At 41.1% G+C, this 20090-nt stretch overlaps 1 protein-coding gene across 2 annotated transcripts in view; it reads left to right on the forward strand.

Moving 5' to 3' along the window:
• The first annotated feature begins 17189 nt into the window (after positions 1-17189).
• The window catches only part of CNKSR3 (CNKSR family member 3), a 58259-nt gene continuing 55358 nt past the window's right edge, over positions 17190-20090 (forward strand). For both annotated transcript variants that reach the window (XM_066546947.1, XM_066546948.1), the window contains exon 1: positions 17190-17302. In XM_066546947.1, coding sequence (XP_066403044.1) covers positions 17251-17302 — 52 coding nt within the window. In that variant the 5' untranslated portion in view covers positions 17190-17250. The remainder of the gene's footprint in view (positions 17303-20090) is intronic.

Raw genomic sequence — 20090 nt, forward strand, 5'->3', positions numbered from 1 at the left:
GTAAAGGATCTAAATGCAGAATGTGGCTTAGGGAACCCACATTCTCCCCAGGGAGATAAAACAAACACACCCAACAGTCAAAAAAATAATCTGTTCTCATGGTATTTCTAGCTTGTTTTCCAACCAGCTGGGATTTCCACACTGTGAAACTTGGATCTGTATGGAAATGATGGCATACTGCTCTGACCCTCATTTTACTTTCAAACTTTAGAGCTCTGTCCACCTCAGGGAACAGTGCAAAATGGAACCAGGATGGACCTGGAGGAATAAACAAATTTGTGCAACACATTTGCCTTCACTGTTAGGCATTCTTGCTGCTAAACTCAATCAGCAAGTCATTCATGGTTTTCATGGGAACTTTTGCCTCTCAGTGAAAAGATAAATGAATGCAAATATTTCCTCTTTCCCAGAAAGAGAAGTTATGTGGGCATGATTTGGCTTGACAGTAAAAACAGTGTTGACCTAGCTGTACCACCAGGGCCTAATGGGCTAAAATTTCAATTCATTAAGCCACCATGTCAGCTTGACTTTCCTTTCCAGCTGTTGTGAAGACAGAACTATTCATCTGGTTTCTTATGCCAGCCTGGTCAATGTGCCTTTTGAATGAACATAGCAGCCTCTAAAGCAGATCAGTACATATTTTGTTATTGCTACCTTCAGGTTAGTTCAAAATGGGACTTTGATGCCTTCTCCTCCTTTGTCTTGATTCTATATAGTTTGTTGGGGTAGGATCTGGCTTTCTTTTATAGGATTCAGGTCTGTCTTTGACAGCACAATAACTGCCTTCTCAAAGCACAACATAATGTATTGTCAACAGTGTCTGTAAGCACAGGAATAGTAGCAGCAATACATTTCTGTAGCTGTGATAGTTGCAGATATGAGAGGGTACTTTTTTGAATGCATTGAAGGGATTTGGGAGTAGATCTACCTACATTGCACAAGTTAATCTTTTCCTGCAATACTTATTCCTGTTTGCTAGTAACCATAGAAAAATGTCTATATGAATTCATCTCTATCTAGGATTTTAGTTTACTCGCTTCCCTAGGTTTCTGAAACTAATTAAGGCTTGAATAATTATTAAATAAGGAGACCCTTTACTTTCTCCTCAACTTGCCAATCTGGCAACAGAATGGAAACAGACTTGGCTCAGTGTAATCTGTAATATTACTTTCATTATCTCTTTTTTCCCTTGAAATCTAGTTCCCCAGGGCTCACAAATCTGGAGCAAATTGTGTGGTGATATTTTTCAATTACTTGTTGATGGAAACAGATGCAAAATGATCCATGTAACTGAGTAAATTTTAAAGTCTTCGATAACATCCAAAGCTCTGCTTTGTCTTCACAGAATTAGCTTGTTCTTGTAAACAGGCAGTGCTTAAGAGAACATGAAGATTTTTTTAAAGTGTATTTTATTTGCATTATAGTGGAGTGTTTTAAGGCCATAGCATTAAAGAGTTGCCTCAATTTACTCCACATGTTGCTGAAAAAAAACCAAAGAAAAAACTACCAAAAACCTACTCATTTTTTTGGCAGATGGTTGAAAATAAAATACAGACTAAGAGAACTAAGCGCTTTTGAAAATGTATTGCTGTGTTATAAAATTCTTATCAAGGTGTAAAGTTATTTGGTACAATATAGGAAAATTTGTGCCCCTGTTGAGGGAAGTTTCTATAAATGAGCTCAACTGTAATACCAGCCACTAGAAAATGTCACATGGGAGACAGATGATGGAAATTCAGAAACATTCTGATCAGACACTGCCCTTGGTTAAAAAGGAAATAAACCATGTCAGTACAGAGACATAAGAAACTGACCCTCACAGCTCCCACTACCAGCTAGTCTCTCTGATTTGCATGAACCGTGTGGCATCTATCACTGTTCAAATATTATTTTGGTAAAAACAGAACAGAACTGAACAGCTTATACTGAAGTTTAAAACAAGACAGTTGTATAGGATGATAGATATCTAGAACACTGTTTAGTCCATCTTTTATTGATTCTTTTTAACAGTATGAAACCTGTAGAACATCCTGTCAGGCACTTCGGGGACTCACACTACGACTAGTTTCCAGTGTCCAGTCTTTACTTGAGGCTCTCCCCAGTGCCTTGCACTGAATGAATCTGTTTCCCCTTCTGTGTCCCCCCACCACCCCTCTCACCTAAGGTGCTGCTGAGCTGCTGTGCAGCCTGAGTACTTGAGCCTGGGTTATCCCAGTGTGCACACCTCAACAAGGCTTCAGCTAGGGCTGAGGGGAATTTCAGTGTCCTCACTTAAACCATTTCACCTATAGTCATCAGCAGATGGTGGCCACTCTCATGAAATAAATATGATTTGTCTTCTTTGGTCTCTTGTAGTCATGGTTGTGTTTGGATGAGGCCAGAGACTGAGCTTTTTTTTGCTGACTGAATGGGTGCAGAAGTCCACTGCAGTGCAAGGTTCACCAAGTTTCCTAACAAACAAAGTTAGATCATGCTTCAGAAATGAGCTTAGGTATCTTCTCTACTTTGAGCACCTGAGTAATGCTCAGATGCTCAAAATGAACCTTGATGCTCAAACCAGGCATAATCTCAGTGTGCTCATGAATCTGTAGCATGACTGTTGCTGCAGTCAGAAAATATGAGCTCTGGGCCTTTCTCTGCTATTGATTTTTGAATTATTATGCATAAATCAGTCAATGTTTATCACTTTCTGTATTCTCTGAGACTCACTTAGTCATTCGGGAACTTCCTTGAACTCCTTGGACAAAAGTCTATGCAAGGACAAACAAATCAAAATGCAGTATCATGATGTAATGCAGTGAAAAGAACATGCTCCTTCTGCCATGCAGATATTTGTGAACTTCCTTGAACTCTTCAGATGAAAGTTTATGCAAGGACAAATCAAAATGTATTATCATGACATAATTCAGTGAAAGGAACATATTCCTTCTGCTTATCTTTACCTCATAATGTCATCATTCTATTTTTCCTCTCCTTTAGAAACCAGACCTTTGCTAATGCCAGTGAGACCTCAAAGTGCCTTTTGCAGTAATGTTTTTGAAATATCTTCTAGTAAAAATAAAGTTGATGCTCTGCTAAAAGGACTGGCTTCATCAGATGATCCTCATATTTGTAATATCATGATAAAACAAATGAATAAGCGTCCTCTTTTCACTTTACTAAAATACTTGTGACATTGAATACCAATGAATCTTCTTTCTTCTCTGCTAATATGCATGTGATAGCTGTCCATTTCAACTTCTTGTGTAAGAATTTTCCCACACTTTCCACAAGCACAAGGAATTCCTTGTGTTTATTTGGTAGCATAGATTTTTGATCTATGTTTACATTGCTGAAACATTTTGAGGGAAAAAAAAAGGATAAAAGCCATTATATTTCTATTTAAACTTGGACTACATTCTCTCTTACATCAACTGGCAAAGATAATTATATTTCACAGGATTGCTGAGTCCAGGATGAGAAAATTACCTTGAGAAAAAATGAATATAGGCAAATGGCCAAAGGTCATGAAAAACACTTAATTTCTATAATCTGCTTGGTCAAAAAGCAAATTCTCCTTTTGATTTCTCTGATCTCCTTTCTTTCTCTGTAGAAATATTTTTTTCACACATTCTCAGAATTATGGGATGTAATCCAAATGGCTGTCTTGCTTACTCCTCATATGCATGATTCTTATACATGAGTGGTGTCTTTCTGGGGACTTTTAAAATATCTCTTTCCTTGGGATCTGGACGACAATGAGTGGCTATTGGGAGACACAAAAGTTTAAGTTTCCAAAAAGTAGGCATTGCAAGCTGACTGTCCAGTTGCCTTGCTAGGTATTAGTAGTTTACTCTGCAGTATTTCTGGTTTTACTGACATGATTTGCTATTTTACTATTTGATATGTTGGGCCTGGAAGCTCTTTTCCCTAGAGTTTCTCCATTCCTCTATCCTGGTGTCCCTGGCAGCCAAAACACCCTCCTGCCATGATTGCTCACCCCTTGAGCCTTCACCTCCTTCTCCAAAACACTTGAATGTTGCAAGGTCAGTACCAGCTCCAGTGTACTGCTAAACTAAACTGAATAATCCTGCCTTCTTTGCACACCTCCACACTCAGGAAAACCTGACTTCTCCACTGCAATGCCTGCAGCACCTTGGGGCTATTCTTGGTCTGGTTAGAACACAAAATCCTTAAGGCACAGGTGAACCTTAGGCTATCACCTGTATAGCCTGAATGCGTCACTGGTACACAACTCTATGGAATAAACACAAAATCAGCCCACAAAAATCAGGAACTGTTATGGCATTAAAATCTTTCAAGCTGTGAGTTTCAAAAGTAAAGTGCTTAAGGAATTGTGAGTCATACTGAAAGAAAAGGAATAAGTCAAGTTTAACAGATTATTGGAGAAAATATTTTAAAAATATTGGATAAAATATTTTAAAAATTAATATACATTCATTCAACTTCTCAGAGTTGAGTATAGATTGAATATATATTGCCTGCTCTGATTGATTCATTGAAACACTTTGCTGCCTCAAATTCTGTAATTTTCCTCCTCAGAAGTGTGTAAATAATCAGACAAATAAAAACAGATCAATCCTTTATAATCCTTTGAATAAGTTGAACATACCAGGACTGCACAAGAACTGTCTGGATAGAGATGCTGTCACTTGTAAAAGTCTTACAAAAGATCTGCCACATCACTGTTGAAGCCACCAAGAAGAATGAGGTAATTATTGCAACCTCTTGTTTTAAGCAAATTCTGTAGCACAGTTAAAACCATAAAAGTGATACATCACATGAAAAGTGAACCCAAAATCTCAATAGATTTGGAAGCCCTTAATATCAGCTTTTGGCCAGTTTTCAGTAGAGTGAGGAGTTAAATGGGGAACCAACAGTAGCTAAAGATTCTCAAAATATTCAGAGGCTCCATTTAGTTAAATTTATAACTTGGTTATTTGGCCATAACTACCTATTGAAGTACAAAGTACTGAATCTAATTTTATTTATATTGAAATCAGTGAGAGACCATTCACTATTTTTCCATATGAAACATTCTTTTGTTTCAACAGAGGTCACTATGAAATATCCTTACTTAAACATCTGAAAAAAGTGATGCACACATTGCCCCAAATTGTGACAGCAAATGTCACAATTACTACTTACAATTTCAACTGAGTTTCATCAGATTTTGCCAAATAACAAGACCAACATAGGAAGTCTGAGATTAGCACCAAACATGGCTTAGATTGTTAAAAAATATTCAAATAAGACACTGATCTTTAGAAACAGTGGTTGCTTAGGATTTTAATGAGGGTCTGTGTACCCCAGAGAGTTTGCACAGAAGTTGCCATAAACCACATATGTGATATCTCAAAGCTGCCTGTATAAGCACAAGAACACTGGATGTTGTAATGGACTATGAGAAAATCTAGTGGTCTATATCCAGGGCGAAATTCATCTGAGTTTCAGCAGATTTCACTTTATTTCTGTTGGATTGAACAGTTAAAGATGTCAACAAGAAGACATTCAAAAGTTCCAAATATCTTCAAGACTTCATAACTTCATGTGTAAGCAAATCTTCTGAATCACAATTTTAAAAGTTAAAAAAAAAGAATAAAGAAAGATGGTAGAAAAAAAAAAAAAAGAAAGAAAATGCTATTGCTCCGCTGCCGTAAAAAGAAAGGATAAATCAAATGTAAAATCCCACTAACTCCATGAACACATTCCTGTACTTTTGGTTTTTTTAAAAGAGAGGTTTGTGAAACATAGCCCCAAACTACTGTCATTAGAGACTTTTGTTTACTCAGCAGAGGAAGACAGGATTAGTTAAACAGGGAGATTTTTGTTTGGTTTGGGTTTTTTGTCTGCTTGTTTGTTTCTTGATGTTGTTCACCTGCTCTTTTTGTTCCTGCAGCTACAGTTTTTGTTGTAAATGGCATTCATGGAAAATGCATACGGACTGGCAAAGAGCTGAGAATGCCTTACTTGTTTATGTTTCTGAAATATTTTGTATAGAAAACTAAATACTAAGAGTAAAATGTCCATTGGAGACTTATAAATTTTGTAAATATTCTCAAATGCAGTGTTAAGAATTGTTCACACAAGTTGTGCCAGCTGCTTAATGGTTAAATGGTTACCTTCACCCTGAAGCAGCAGTGAAGACAACACATAGAGGAGGAACTTACAGTTAGGAGCAGCATAATACATCATTTAAAGAAAGACTGGAAAATTTGCCTCCTGATGGAGAAACTGCTGATGAAGGTTTCAGGATGCTTAGCACTTAGCACCCAACACTACACTGTGCATACAGAAATAATGGACTTAGGGGTAAATCATCAGTCATCAGTACTTTCTGCTGGGCCTTCTTTTCATTAAAAGCCATGGACCTACATTTTCAGAATGGCTTGTTCACTTGAAGTTAGCTAAATTCATTGATCAACCATGTTTCACTAGACAGATTTTATGTAAGAAGTTAATAAGACATCTCTTATTTACATTAGCCATTTTCATTTCTACTGGTGGGGTTGCATCTCCTTACATCTCATATTAATGATATTGCTGAGGTTTGAGCTTCTTGACTTACAATGGTAGAGCCAACTAAGAGAAACTCATCTTTGGAATTTTAACAAAAGCAGCTGTTTGATGACTTACCAGGAAGTGGCAATATTTTTTCACATAATATGATATTTTCCCTCAAATGAGTCATCTCAGTTTAACCCACAGAATTAAGGTTTCATTCCATAAAGCACTTTAACACCAGTGCAGTTTTAAACATATGAGTAGTGGTAGTGTTTCAAAAATAGCTCCATCTGTCATGCCCCCTAATTTGCAAATTCTGAAAGACCTTGTTGAATCAGCAGCTTCAGTAAAATTGGCAGATTTGTGTCTGGATCACAATCAGTTTTCTTGTTTTCCTTTTTTTTTTTTTTTTTAATAGCATAGGTCTTCAAAACAAGAAAACCAGTGGGAAAAACCCATGATTTAACTGACAGTAAACAGAAAGCATAGTCATACAGAGTCAAATATACAGTACTGTGAAACTCTATCTTTCAGTAGATGATTACACACAGAGGAAGAAAAAGACTCAAGCCTCACCAGGCAAGTAGCCCATTTCTAAACCTATTTTGTTCAAAAACATTCAGCAGCCTTAACTACAGATTGAGATACCAAACATAATAGCGCAATAAAACCAGAGCAATTGGTCACAATAAAGCTAGAATTTTGTCAAAAGGTGGTAAAATATTGCTATATAAAGGAATTTTTCAGTGCAGTAACACTGAATGAAAAGGGAGTCACGAAGCCTTTGGGACATGTATTTTATTTTTCCATTGAAATTGTTTCCTTTCAGAACACAGACAAAGGACACACAGGGCTGCCTAGCTCTTCCCTACTTTTTCAGGGAGAAAGGTTTCTGTTGATTGCTTTCATGTGCAGTATACATATTTGCCTTTTTGAGAAGAGGTTCATGTTTTGATGCAAACAGTGCAGAGGAAATTGCCAGGGATCCAAAGGAGGCAGGCTTCATATAAACCTGCTCTAGGCAGTGAGTTCAGAATCCATTCATGTTAGTGTCAATTAGGCCTTTATAGGGCAAATCCTGACCACAAAAAGGGTCAGTGAGTGGAGAGCGGCTCCTGTGCTTTCACAGCTGGAATCTACCCCAGAAAGCTGATGGGAATCCTGCATGGAAATGTGCCCTTTCCACTTCTGGTGTTTAATTCTTGTAGTATCTTTTTTGGTTGTGGGTAAAGTTGCATCTAATTTGGTCCCATGGAACTGGAAGGTCTTCACCTTTGAGATTTCTGCCCACTTTTTCTGTTTTCAACCATGGAGGGCAAAACAAACAATACAAGAGCTTACGGGAACATTGTTTTCTCTTTCTTCTTGCACAAATTTTTATAAAAATCTCTTTAGTCCTCCCTTGAAACCATCAGAAAATGTCCCAAATCAAATTGTAAATTAAAAGACAAGTATTTCAAGAACACTGAAAGATCTTAAGTGAATAAATCTTGCTAGTGTTAGACAGTAACTTCCCAGTGGAGGAGGATTTCATTCCACTCCCTTAACAACAGAGCACATTTGCATTCTGGCGATCTCTCCTCTTGACTTCAGAAAGGGAGTGAAGCCATGAAGAAAGGCTGATCATAAGTGAGTTCTGTCTTCCTCTTGTACTTCTTTTGAATACTGATGTTCTGATGCTCACATGGGATTTGGTATTAAAACAAGTATCTCCCAGTGACTGGGCCAATTCCCTTCTGCTTTCTTGTAAAGGTACATCATTTGGGGAAGACAAAAGCAGAGGTCCCTACAAATAATTGTCTGCACACATCAGAACTGCTGTGCTTTGGCCAGGCTGTAGTGAAAACAGCTTTGACATGAGCCTGCACCAAAGGCCACTGCTGCTAATGTGCTCAGCACACCACACCTTTCTGTGCTTTGCTCAGTTAGAGTTTTTGGTCTCTACCATCTTCCCATGACCATGAAAAATAGATCGTTTCATAAACTAAACCGAAATCAAAATTAAAAAACAGTAGGTTCCAAACAAGTATGTTCTAAATACATCTCCGTCTGTGTGGTAAGGATGTTTAATTGAGAGCCAAATGAGGATTTTGAGCTCCCACCAGATCCTTGAATTGCTGTTTCTCTTTCAAGGAACATGTGAGAGGTGCCAGCCTTCCAACAAAACATTAAATATTTAAAAGCAAGAACTTCACTCATCTGGTGGTTGGGTTTGAAGAACAAACATCAGCCCATTGTCTGGTTTCTGCCGTCATCTTGTACACACAGAAAGCCAAAGACTCCAAATAATTTTGTGGCCTCAGGCATCAACAACAAACAGTGTATATTTGATGTATTGGCCTAATTTCTGTCCACTGAATATGCTGTTTTGGAGCTGTTTACATGACTTTTTTTCCTTTTTTTGTTTTTTTTTTTTTTTGTTTTGTTTTGTTCTGTTTTGGTTTGGTTTGGTTTTTTTCCTATGTTCAAGTCTTTATATGCCCTGGGATATATTTTTTTACCTTTCTCAAATTTTCCTTCTTCATGTTTAGGATGCTGTTACTGAGGTAGAGGTGACCAAAGTGCTCTTTTACTAAAAGCATGATTCTTGCAGAAACTTGCTATTCCAGTTTAATAAACTTCTTGCCTGTTGCTATACTTTCTAATTAAATTATCCAATGTTGAGGAAAAAGTCCTGAAAGTGGGGGGAAAGGAAACATAATTATCCATGCAGTGGAGACAAAGAATACAGTTTCTAAAGCTTTTTGCCAGACTTCTGCTATGAAAATTATTGTCCAGAAGGGAGGCTGTAAACCTGTTTTGAAGATCAGTATGTTTCAAAAAGGACTATTGTACTTCAGATAATTGTTTTAACCTTTCTCATATGATTTATAAGGTCTTCCAACACTTGTGGTACCAACATTTGTTTGTGACTTTTATTGCTCTCAGAGCAGTCATTCATTCAAAGGACAGACCTAGTCTCTGGTCTCTGCAAAGCCATATTTTCAGGGGATTAAATGACCACTTTTTCCTCTCCATTCCTTAGAGCTTCTCTTCCCTGGGGCTTCACTTTGCATCCCAGGCTCAACACAACCAATGAGTCAACTCTTTACAGAAGCAAGAGTACAATACAATCTAAGGAAGTACTATGCATAATGTAGTAATTTACTGAAGGAAAAAGTTTCTGATGAATGTGCAGGAAATATTTCAATGCTGCTCATCAAAGAATGGAATGACAGGTATATAGTTCTCCACAATGATGATAAAAAAGCTGTAATTTCCCAAGCAAATAGTTAAGTGTGATTTATCATTTCATTTTCAAGCTGTGTTTTATAATAGCAGTACTTTGCCAGTACCAACAGCCCTTGCTGTCAGGGCAAGGGCCACAAAGGTGTGAGCTTTCTCCTCAGACTGCACAGACAGCACGTGAGGAAAGCTGGCCACATAAAGAGTATAAACCACAAAATCTAAAAAGCTTTGGAAGAACTAGCTCAGCCTGTCTGTTAAGAAATATTGCTAGGGCTGGACTAGGGAGTGAAACCTACACCTGTACACAGCCCCAGGAAGCAAATTGAAATCCTGTGGGGCACAGGATTTCAAATTGAAATCCTGTGGGGCACAGAGGGGAGCTGAACTGAGATGCCCCACAGCCTGCGGCTCACCCAGGTGGTGGATGAAGCCCCAATGTTTTCACCCAACTGGTTTGATCAGACCTGCTCTGAATATGTCTATTATTTCAGGATCCCCACATGCCACAGAGGAGTGAACAAAGTCAGCACCCAAACCCAGAAGAGCCCTTGGTCCAAAAATAGTCACTGCTCTTGGTCCAAAAATAGTCATTGCTCTTGGTCCAAGAGCCTGGACCAAGGGTCTGGGCAGATGTGTGACAAGACAGCTAGGGCAGTAGCTCAAAAATTGTGTTTTATGATATTATTGCTTTTCCTCCTCCCCCTGGAGGAGGAGGTACCTACCCTTGCTCTATTTCTTAGACCAGACCCTCAGCCTGAGATCTTCCCTTTGCAAGGGAGTACATGGAATTATTTTTGGAATCTCCTCAGGTGCCCCAATGGACAGTCAGAGGTGAGGCTATTAGCAGCTGCAGGATGGTTGTTTGGACTTTGGACACAAAGATATCCTTAAATCCCCTTAATATAAAACCATTTAGGCACATTCTTCTCACAGAATTTAACAGAATTACTCTCATCCCTAATCATAAAGAATTTCAGGATCAGTCTTAGTCTTGTGTGAGCTGGGCTGTGGCAGAGCAAGGCTTTGAACGTCGTTCTTTTGAAACTGTGTTGGGCTGTCTTAACCACAAGACCACAGGTATTTTGGAAGACTGCTCATTAATGTTTGCAGCATGTTTGAAGATCTGAAGATTTGAGAATTCTATAGAAGATACTACAGTAATAGTTGGCTTTCTAGCTCTCTAGAGAAACTGGTGCTTAAGTTACTGGGGATTTTCATTCCTGATTAGGTGGATTTCTACAATAACCTGTTGCGATACCGGCCAATTCAACTTAAATGTTTTAAATAGATGACAATTAGTAAAAAAAAATCAAACCTTCTTTTCTGATTTAAGGTATTATTTTTAAAGCTAAACAGATATTCAAATGAATTGTTTGAATTCCTATTACTTTTCTGCCTTCCAAAAAAACCCTTCCGTTTGCAATAAAAGCTCAAGCAGCTAGAGTTAATGCACCTTTCTTACATTTCAGAGTTTGCAGATAAATTTAGGCTATTAAGAAAAATGGGTGAATTAAAATACTTGTATATCTAACTTCCTTTGAAAAGGGGGAGTAAGAAGACTGCAAAAATGAGAAAAATTTTTCTTGTCAAGGTCACATAGCTTTTTAAAACAAATGTGTCTAGCTCATGGTTCTACTGTTGCATGTGCACATTTAACCAGTCTGGTCTTAAATCTCTTCGCTGTTGTTTTCTGATGTCTGAAGACTTAAGTAAAAAGGGGAAGACGAGTTAGTGTGATTTAGGCAGAACACAGGCTTCTTGAATCAAGGTCTTGGAATACAAATATACAATATTCCTACATGCTCCATGTAGGAATAACTCTGGTTTTCCTTCCATTAATTTGTCTCTCTTAGACCTTATTTTGAGCAAGTTTCCAGACAAATCTGGCCCAGGCTGTGTGGACAGTACCACTGATATATGAGAGGTGGTCTTCTCTGCCTTGGCCCACAGGTATCCCTTTTGCAGGAGGAGGTTTCCACCATCTGTCTCTGGCTTCAGGGGTGTTGGGGACACCCCATCTGCCCCAGTACCCCTTTTGCTCATGCACCAGCTGCCTGTTGCATCCTCATTCCTCACACTTCCTCAGCCCAAAGCAGCTGAGGTGGTGCTTGAAGGGAGCTGAATGGTACCTCAGTCCCCTCCTCTGGTCCTGAGCCAGGAACTCAGCTGTGCACATCTGCTTCACCGGCACTGCGCCACATCTTGCTCCCTCCACCCTCCAGGCACCAGGCAGGACTGGGTCCCACTCTGCTACTCTGTGCCTGTGATAAATGACTGCTGGACAAACATCCACAGCTGGTGGGGCAGATGCTGCTCCTGGTAATTTTGCAAAGTGGTTTCCCTGCTCTAGCCGCAAAAATGTCTCCTTGTTAGTGCTAAGCTCCCAGAAGTTGTTTTCCATTTGGGAATGTAAATCTTCTGCAGCCGATCAAACTCATTGATGAAGTATGTTCAAGACAAATCTTTCCTCTTGTGTGCCCTTTGGGCAGGGAAATGAAGACCAGATAAAATAATTTCTCTCTTTCTCTATACAAAAATGCTCTCATTTGACTTTAAGTTTCACTTTATATGTTGATATTGTGAATTTTGTAGTTTTCCACAAATCGCTTTTGTGCTTTGTTTACCTGAGAGTCAGATAGTTTCACAGCCAGGTAAATGGACCTAAGCTAGACCAAAATAAATTTACAACCTAATTTCTAATAATTATGAAATACATTTTTAATACATTTCTAATTTGCACAATAGGTTTGTGATCCTCTTCTTAAACATGCTACCTTAGCACAAGATGCAGTGGAGGAATGATTTCTATGCAGGGATTTGAGATCTGATTAATAAAACCACCTAGGGAATTAAAAAGGCCAGTATATGGCAAAACAGGCACTGTATCTGCATTCTCAAAGGAAAAACATATACTTGTTAAAGTGTTTAGGATTTCGTTCTGAGGAAAACTTCAGGAGAAGACCTTTCTACTTACAGCCTACATCAGTTTTGTGCAGAGTCATCAGTGTACAGATACACACACATCTATTTATATGCAGACATATACACATATATATACACCTATACCAGCAGACAGTGGCAACTTTCACCCAACTAGGAACTTTGTGTAGGTAGTTTAAAGCTGAATAACAAGGACAATCCAAATACAGAACTCCTATCCTTAGGAAATAAGAAGCACAGGAACTTTATTATGGGGGAAAAATAATAAATCTGATAGATCCATTATAAATACAGTCATATATGTGGGTCTTCCTAACCTAATTTTGGCTACTGATGAACAGGAATAACCTTGTATTCGAAACACCACTGGGCAGACCTATTTCTCTCATCAGGCTACATCAAGATCTCCCACACTCTCATGTAGAGAAGAGATACATCATTAAACAGTACTGGTATCAAAGTGAGAAATAGGATGTTGATTCTTATGCAACAACAGTTTCCCACTAGCATGAGTTTTTTTTAATTACATGATGATTGAACCAAACCCAGTTCTGAACTTGACTCACTCTGACTCAGTTAAGTTACCTGTTGCAATTTCCAAAAGAACTTGAATACTCACTGACCTTACCGGGAAGTTCTCAGTTCCAGTTATGCAGGGTAAAATTTTCTTGTTGTGCAAAAAGTCCTACTGACTTCTGTGGCCTCTGTGTGTGATTAAGGTAATGCTTGAAAAGATAAATCCTAATTTTTATTTTTTTATTTTATTGTAGTGACAGCATTTGAGGCATTATGACTAATAAAAGGTTAGGGATGAGCACCTAACTGCTCGTCTATGGATTGTCAATAGAAGCAAATAGTGGATTTTTTACCCATATACTGTTTTTTGTTCTGCACACTTTAAATTTGTCAATTTTCTTAGCTTTCAGCTATGCATATGAAACAAATAAACCTCGAGCCTTTCATGAATAATGTAATTAAAATGTAATGTAATGTAAAACTTGCTTAGTGCTTTGTGGAACATAAACATCCCTTCCACTCAAAAACACAAACTGCAATATGCTGACCCTAAAAAAATTGATCCAGTAAGAAAATTACCTTTTTGTGGCCCTAAACAAAACCCACAATTTTTGAACTTGGTATGTGACTTTTGGCAAAGCAGTTGTTTATTCATCCCCCTCAAGATGAGTAGCAGCAGTTACCTCTCTTAGAGAAGGGAGCTGCTGTCCCTGCAAACCTGCACAACACCAAGGAACGTGAGGCATAGCTCTAGTGGGTGGTAGTAAGTCTGGTAACAGACACACTGTGATGCAGCAGCCAGGGGACAAAAACAGCAATGTGATGTGAAGAGATAACCTGGTTCAAACTCAAACTTAACTCTCAACTGTTCAAGGAATTTTGGTGTGTTCTCTCTGTGTCAGCAGGTATTTGTGCTGGATCATCTATTGCCTCTCACCCTCATGCTAGTTAAAAACTTGAATGTCATCCTTGTTGTCCACTTTGGTTACTTTCTCAGGCATATGACCATCTATATGTCAAGAAAACAGGTCCAGGCAGGTAACCTGGTAGGTCACAGATTTGGAATGAAAAATTAAGGCCTAAGAGGCAGGGTCAACCAGACTGTGCTTAGAAAAAAATCGTAATGCAGTGTTAAGCTAGAGTACCGCCAATATAGCTAATGAAATGATGCTAAACTTTTTCAATTATCCAAATACTCTTTTTTTTTCTTGAAAGGATAATTTATTTCCATAGACTTTCTGTTATAGAGAGTCATCTGCCCTGCTCTTGCTGATCAGCTGCCATGAGAGAAAGCTGAAGATGGCAAACACTGTGTAGCTTCTTCTGCCATTTTGACAGGATGTGGCTGTGGGTTTAGACAAAAGACTCTTTTGTCTTTCCTCTGGGGTGGTGGGAGGGTGCATACTGCTGTGCCTAGGACTGTGAAACCGAGATCATGGTCCATACTAAGCTTTCTGTTGTCAGGCAAACTGGCCTGAGAGCCCTTTGAGAACCTGGAGTGCAAGAGGATATACAAAGGAAGAAAACAAAACAGGGAATCAGCAAACAATTGGTCTGAATTGTCTTTTCAAATCAATTTACTTTTACCACTGGAAAATGGTAATAAAAGAAACCCGTGCACTTCTGGAGAGCTGGCAGCCAGGTCCTTGGCAGAGCAATGAATGCCATGCAAGGCTGCAAGCAGAGAAAAGGAATGGACATCTTTGGTAATAATTGGTACTGGCTAAAAACTCATAAACAAACTCACAGAGCATATGAAGGCATTCAAAGGAGAAGTGTCATTTTTTAATATGGCATTGCTAGAAAATGGACAGAGTTGCTTGGTTTTTTAAAAATTATTATTTCTTTTGGCAATGAGTATTCTTTTTAAACAAAAACCACCACCTTATTCTATAGACAGAACTTCTAATTGCATCATGCCAGTGGACTACTAGGCAATCTCATCTCAAATAAAGATCAGATTATGGTGATGTAATCATGAGAAAGATCAACTCAAAGGCAGCTGTAATGTGGGTTTGCAAAGAGTAGCACAGGTAAGCAATGTGGCTAGGATCCTTTTGAGAAACAGGAGACATGCTGCCTTCCCCTGTCAGCCCCATTTCTTTTGTCCAGAGGAGGCTGTAAAGCAATTGGTGTTGGGGAACATCATGTAGTAAAAGAACAGAAAGTCACTGCAATGTTGTCCTGCTTAAAAAAAAAAAATTAATAGATTTGTCACTTTGAAAATGACCAAAAATGCTAAGTATTAATAATAGATTTGTTGGATTGGCAATCTGCTAGCAACCCTCTCTGCATGCCTTCTTCACAAAATATGGTGCTCATCTGACCCAAATCAGCCAGAGGCACTGGCCCAAGACCTGTGACAGAGAAGGATAACAGCAGATGAGTGTTCCAAACACCAAGGACGAGAGACATTTGCTATCCTGCCTGAAACCTAGGGAAGCATCTGTGTACTTAAAATACGTGCTGTTACATTAACCCATGTGAAACCATTAGCAGGGTCCATCTGTTTACTCAGGCCTTTGCGAGGGGGGAGAGCTGCTGTTTTACCTTTTTTAAGCATGAATGGCAACATGATTCAATAGGGAATCAGGCAACTTTTGGTTGTTGCACCAATTTTAAAGCTGTGAGGAACTGCATTTTAATCTTTCAGATAGGTAGAGAGGTTAACTGACAGCTGTTCTATTTCAGAAACTAGAAAGCAAATACAGAAATCAGCTAAAACGAGTTAACCTTATAGTAAAGAACTAAAAATATACCTTCAATCACCATGTAACAAAAAAAGAGAACAAATTATACTTTTTAGGTATACATGCACACCCCTTTTCTTTTAAACTACTGGTTCCCCAAACTAGAACTAGATCTAAAACTCCTCCTGATTCCAAGAGGTGTCTGCAGCAGTGTGTGCCAGAAGGCAGCTGTTTGTGGTGCGGTGGGAAAGCTGGGCTCTGCACAGCTGGGTGTTGCACAGCCCTGCATGGGACTGACAGCCCCTGTCCCAAAGAGCTTACATTTCAACTCCATGACTGAGGATAACAGATGGGTCGAGATGGGAGATGATGAAAACAGTGGGATACTGGACAGTCGCAATTCCCAGCTGCTTGCCCACTCTGTAATATTGCCAAGTTAAAATTTCACACTCTTATTGTCACAGCAGTGTTTACACTGTTTCTTCCTCATTGAGGAAGAGGAGCAGTGGGACATTTGTGCATGCTACAAAAGGGCTTCAGGCTGCAATTTGTTGCTGAACCAGATAGTATTGTGATAGACACAATGAAAACTCCTGTTTTCTTCATGTTTCCTTGCGGCACGGAAAAGTGTTTGCAAGGCCGATTTATGTGCTCAGTGCTAGGGAACGGCAGAAGCCGGTATGCTGGGCACACAGTTCTGGAGGTCAGCTCTTTAACCTCTGAGAAGAGACTGACATTCAGTAAGGACTTCCATGGGCTTCGGGAGGTGGCCAGGACACAAGCGACAAATTTCCCACGAGGAATGCGAGTCTAAGGTGTAGCTGATGGTTTAATGCAGCCCCCAAGAGAAGTGAGCAAAATAAAAGTAAACGCTTCTGGCGAAACAGCCTCCACACCCAAGGACGCTTTTAGGCGCGGGATTCAGAATCAAAAACCCCAAATGCCAATTCGGGGGCAAACGTGGTTCAAGGCACTCTGATGCTAAATTTGCCCCAAGGCTGTGACTCACTCTGAGCCACCACCGAAGCAGGGCGCAGCGCCTGGCCGCCGCTCCACCCCATGGCCCGCCCGCCGCTCCCGGGGGAAGGATGCCGGGCGACTCCCGAATCGCGGTCTCTCCGGACCTGTAGGAGCGGGAACCCCTGGAAGTTTTTTCTCGGCACTTTCCCAAGCACGAGGCCCGGGCGGGACGCGGCACCTGGGGGCGGAGCGGCAGCGGGGCGGGCTCGGCCGCGGCCGGCGGGAGGAGCCGGGCCGGGGAGGGGGCGGCCCAGAGCGGCGCCGCCGGGATGGGAGCGTGAGAGGGGGCGAGTCCGCGGCCGGAGGAGCTGCGGTCTGAGCGGGGGCTGGTGCCGGCGGGCTCGGACCCGCCATGGAGCCGGTGACCAAGTGGAGCCCGAAGCAAGTGGTGGACTGGACTAAGGGTAAGAGGGAGCCGGCCCTGCCGTCTGGGCGCCGCGGGAACTTTCCGGCGGCGCGCTGGGGGTGCTCCGCTGCCGCCGCGGCTCCTCTGCCCGGTGGGGCGGCGGCGTGGGGAGCGGGGGAACGCGGCCTCTGCCAGCGCCGGCCCCGGCCGAGCCCCGGGACTGCCCAGCGTGGTGCTCGGGAGCTGGCGGCTTCCCGCGCCCTCCTGCCGGCGCTCCTCCGCGCCTGCTGGCGCCTGCTTCGCCTTGCGGGATTTTCCGTGTTGTTTTGGTTTTTTCTTTTTCTGACGCTGGGAAAGAGAAGGTTTTGCAGCGAGACTGGCTAACTGCAGGTCCACGTGTATATATATATATATATATATATATATATATATATATATATATATATATATATATATATATATATATATATATATATATATATATGTATATCTGCAGTGGGGTCTCTACCCATGGCTTGGTCCCCTTCTCCCTGGTTCGTCCTGGCCAGCCTGCTTGCATGGAGCGGGGGATTACCGCGCTCCTTCAGGCAGGTAGGAGGATCGTGGAATCAGAGTAGTTCAGGTTGGAAAAGTCCTGCGAAAGTTAACTTGCAGCTTCTCAAGCGAAAGCCGTTGACAGTTCGAAAAAACTTCAGGTTTGTAACTTAAGCAAGAAGTTTTTAAACTAGCTCAACTAAGCAAGAACTCCTGTTCAGCGGTGATGGGACTGAAGCGCTGGGCTGCCGCTCGGAGAGGTGAATAGCGGCCCCTTCGTCCGCCAGTCTGTCCGTCCATCCCTCCCACCCCTCATCTCTCGGGTGCGTGCTTGTGTCTCTCCCTCTCCCGCTAGCATAAACGTCCTCCTCTCCTTCGAGGTTTGTTGGCAGTGCTGACATAGCAGCGAAAGCCTCGGCGGGGCCGTGGTGTGCAGCCCGCCCAGCCCCGGGGGGCTCCGGGGGGCGGGATGGCTGCGGGCGCCCCGCTCCTGCCCGGGCATTTCGGTAGCGCTGGGTGTTACCGGGGCTTCCTCTGAGGGCAGGTTCAACCCCGTGTTGTCATGCTGCACTTGGACCCTGCGAGCGCTTTCCGAACGCCGACCGGGGTGTCGCAGTTCACGCTCTACAGGGAATGAATCAAAAGGGAAGTGGAGCTATGGGTTAGGTGAGGGATTTATGGCTTCTGGAGCGCGCGTCTCTTTTATTTTTTTTTTTCTCGCGGCATTAGGGTTTAGTGTGATCCTCTTTGGTTACATAAAGTATTTTCGCAGGCTTAGCTGGAGTTTAATTTGCTGAGAAGTTGGGAATGTTGTGAGGAGTGAAGGTTTGCCCGCGCTGGGGGCGGCGCTCTCCCTCTCTGGCCCGCAGCAGCCATTTCTGCCTGCCGTCCCTCTCTCGGGACCAGCGCGCCGCTCGCGCCGCGGGCCTGCGGTCAGCGCTTGGCAGCAGCGCGGCCCCACACTCATCCGGCAAGTTTGGAAAGCAGAATCGTATTTTCAGACAGCCAGAGATGGATACTCCCAGCCCTCCTGAGCGTGAACATGTGCCTGAAGGGGCCGGTGCCAGTGAGGGACTGTCCAAGCAGCCTTTGTGAGGAGAGGATTCCACACAAACGTGCTGTGAAGTTATGCGTTAACATATAAATAACTTCTCCAGAAAGATCTCTCTTTTTTTTATGCTTTGAATTGGTTTAAACAGGAGTGCATTGTTCCAATGAAATAAGCCTTTTGCTTTGGCATGTGGGATATTTATATAAAGCTTTTCCCTCATTGTGTTTTTTCTCTTGGGTGCTGAAAGTTTGTTGCCTTGCCAGATTAAAGAGTAAACCTGCTAATCATTTTAAAAGCCTTTATTATTCTTAAAGATGCTTGGCTTCCTTTCTTGCATTATTTATTTTACTTGCAGGTTCCTTGAGCAGGTAACTCTTCAGCTGGACCCTCAATTAGTGTTATGCAGAATAATTTGAGGGCTGGCTGTAGTTGGGGAGTGGATCTTCTGACTAATGCAAACACGTGTACTTTGAAATGCAAAGGAATAAATTAAAGACTCCCGGTGACTTTTGTTTGTGCTGTTGTTTTTTAGTTTCTAGGTAAGCGTTGGACTTGTTTAGTACACAGAGTCATTTTATGTCACTCCCTGCATGACAAGACTGTAATAAAGAAATGACACGTAGAAAATTTTTCTTTATGGTTATACTTTCATCTCTGAACCTGAAAATAGAGGCTTTAATAGCTAGCTAACAGCCTTGTTAGCACAATGCCTCATAGTTTATTTTCAACCTGAAGTAGTTATTTACTGTGTAGTTCACAACCACTGGGTTTCATGTTTGACCAAGACCAATTTAATTTTAACTTATGAATATTTCATTTAATTCTCAAGGTTAGTTTGATGAACAAGTGTTTGGAGGGGAGCTTAAGCTCTTTGTTGTCTTGCACGTGCCTTCTGTGAGAAGTGATGCCATGATCTGGTTGAACTCTGGGCAAAATTATTTGGCTGGTGATATCTGCTGCCAGTAGTCAGTGCTGTGGTGCTGTGGAGATGTATTTTAGGAGCATGATGTAAAAAACTGCTGGGAGATTGGTTTTGCAGATAGTGATTCTTACTTATCATACAATGATAAAAAATTTCTTTGCAAAATGTAGAGAATGGTGGAAATAAGTGGTCTGACTCAGTCCATATTAATGTTTAATGTGAAACTGAGCCCCTTCTTGCTGCTCCCCCCCCCCCCAATCAAACTTTGATAAATTAAATATTTTTTTATAACTTTTCCAGACCAAAAGGAATCATGGAAACTTAGCCTTTTCCATAAAA

The sequence above is a fragment of the Molothrus aeneus genome, chromosome 3, assembly GCF_037042795.1.
Source record: "Molothrus aeneus isolate 106 chromosome 3, BPBGC_Maene_1.0, whole genome shotgun sequence".
NCBI lineage: Eukaryota > Metazoa > Chordata > Aves > Passeriformes > Icteridae > Molothrus > Molothrus aeneus.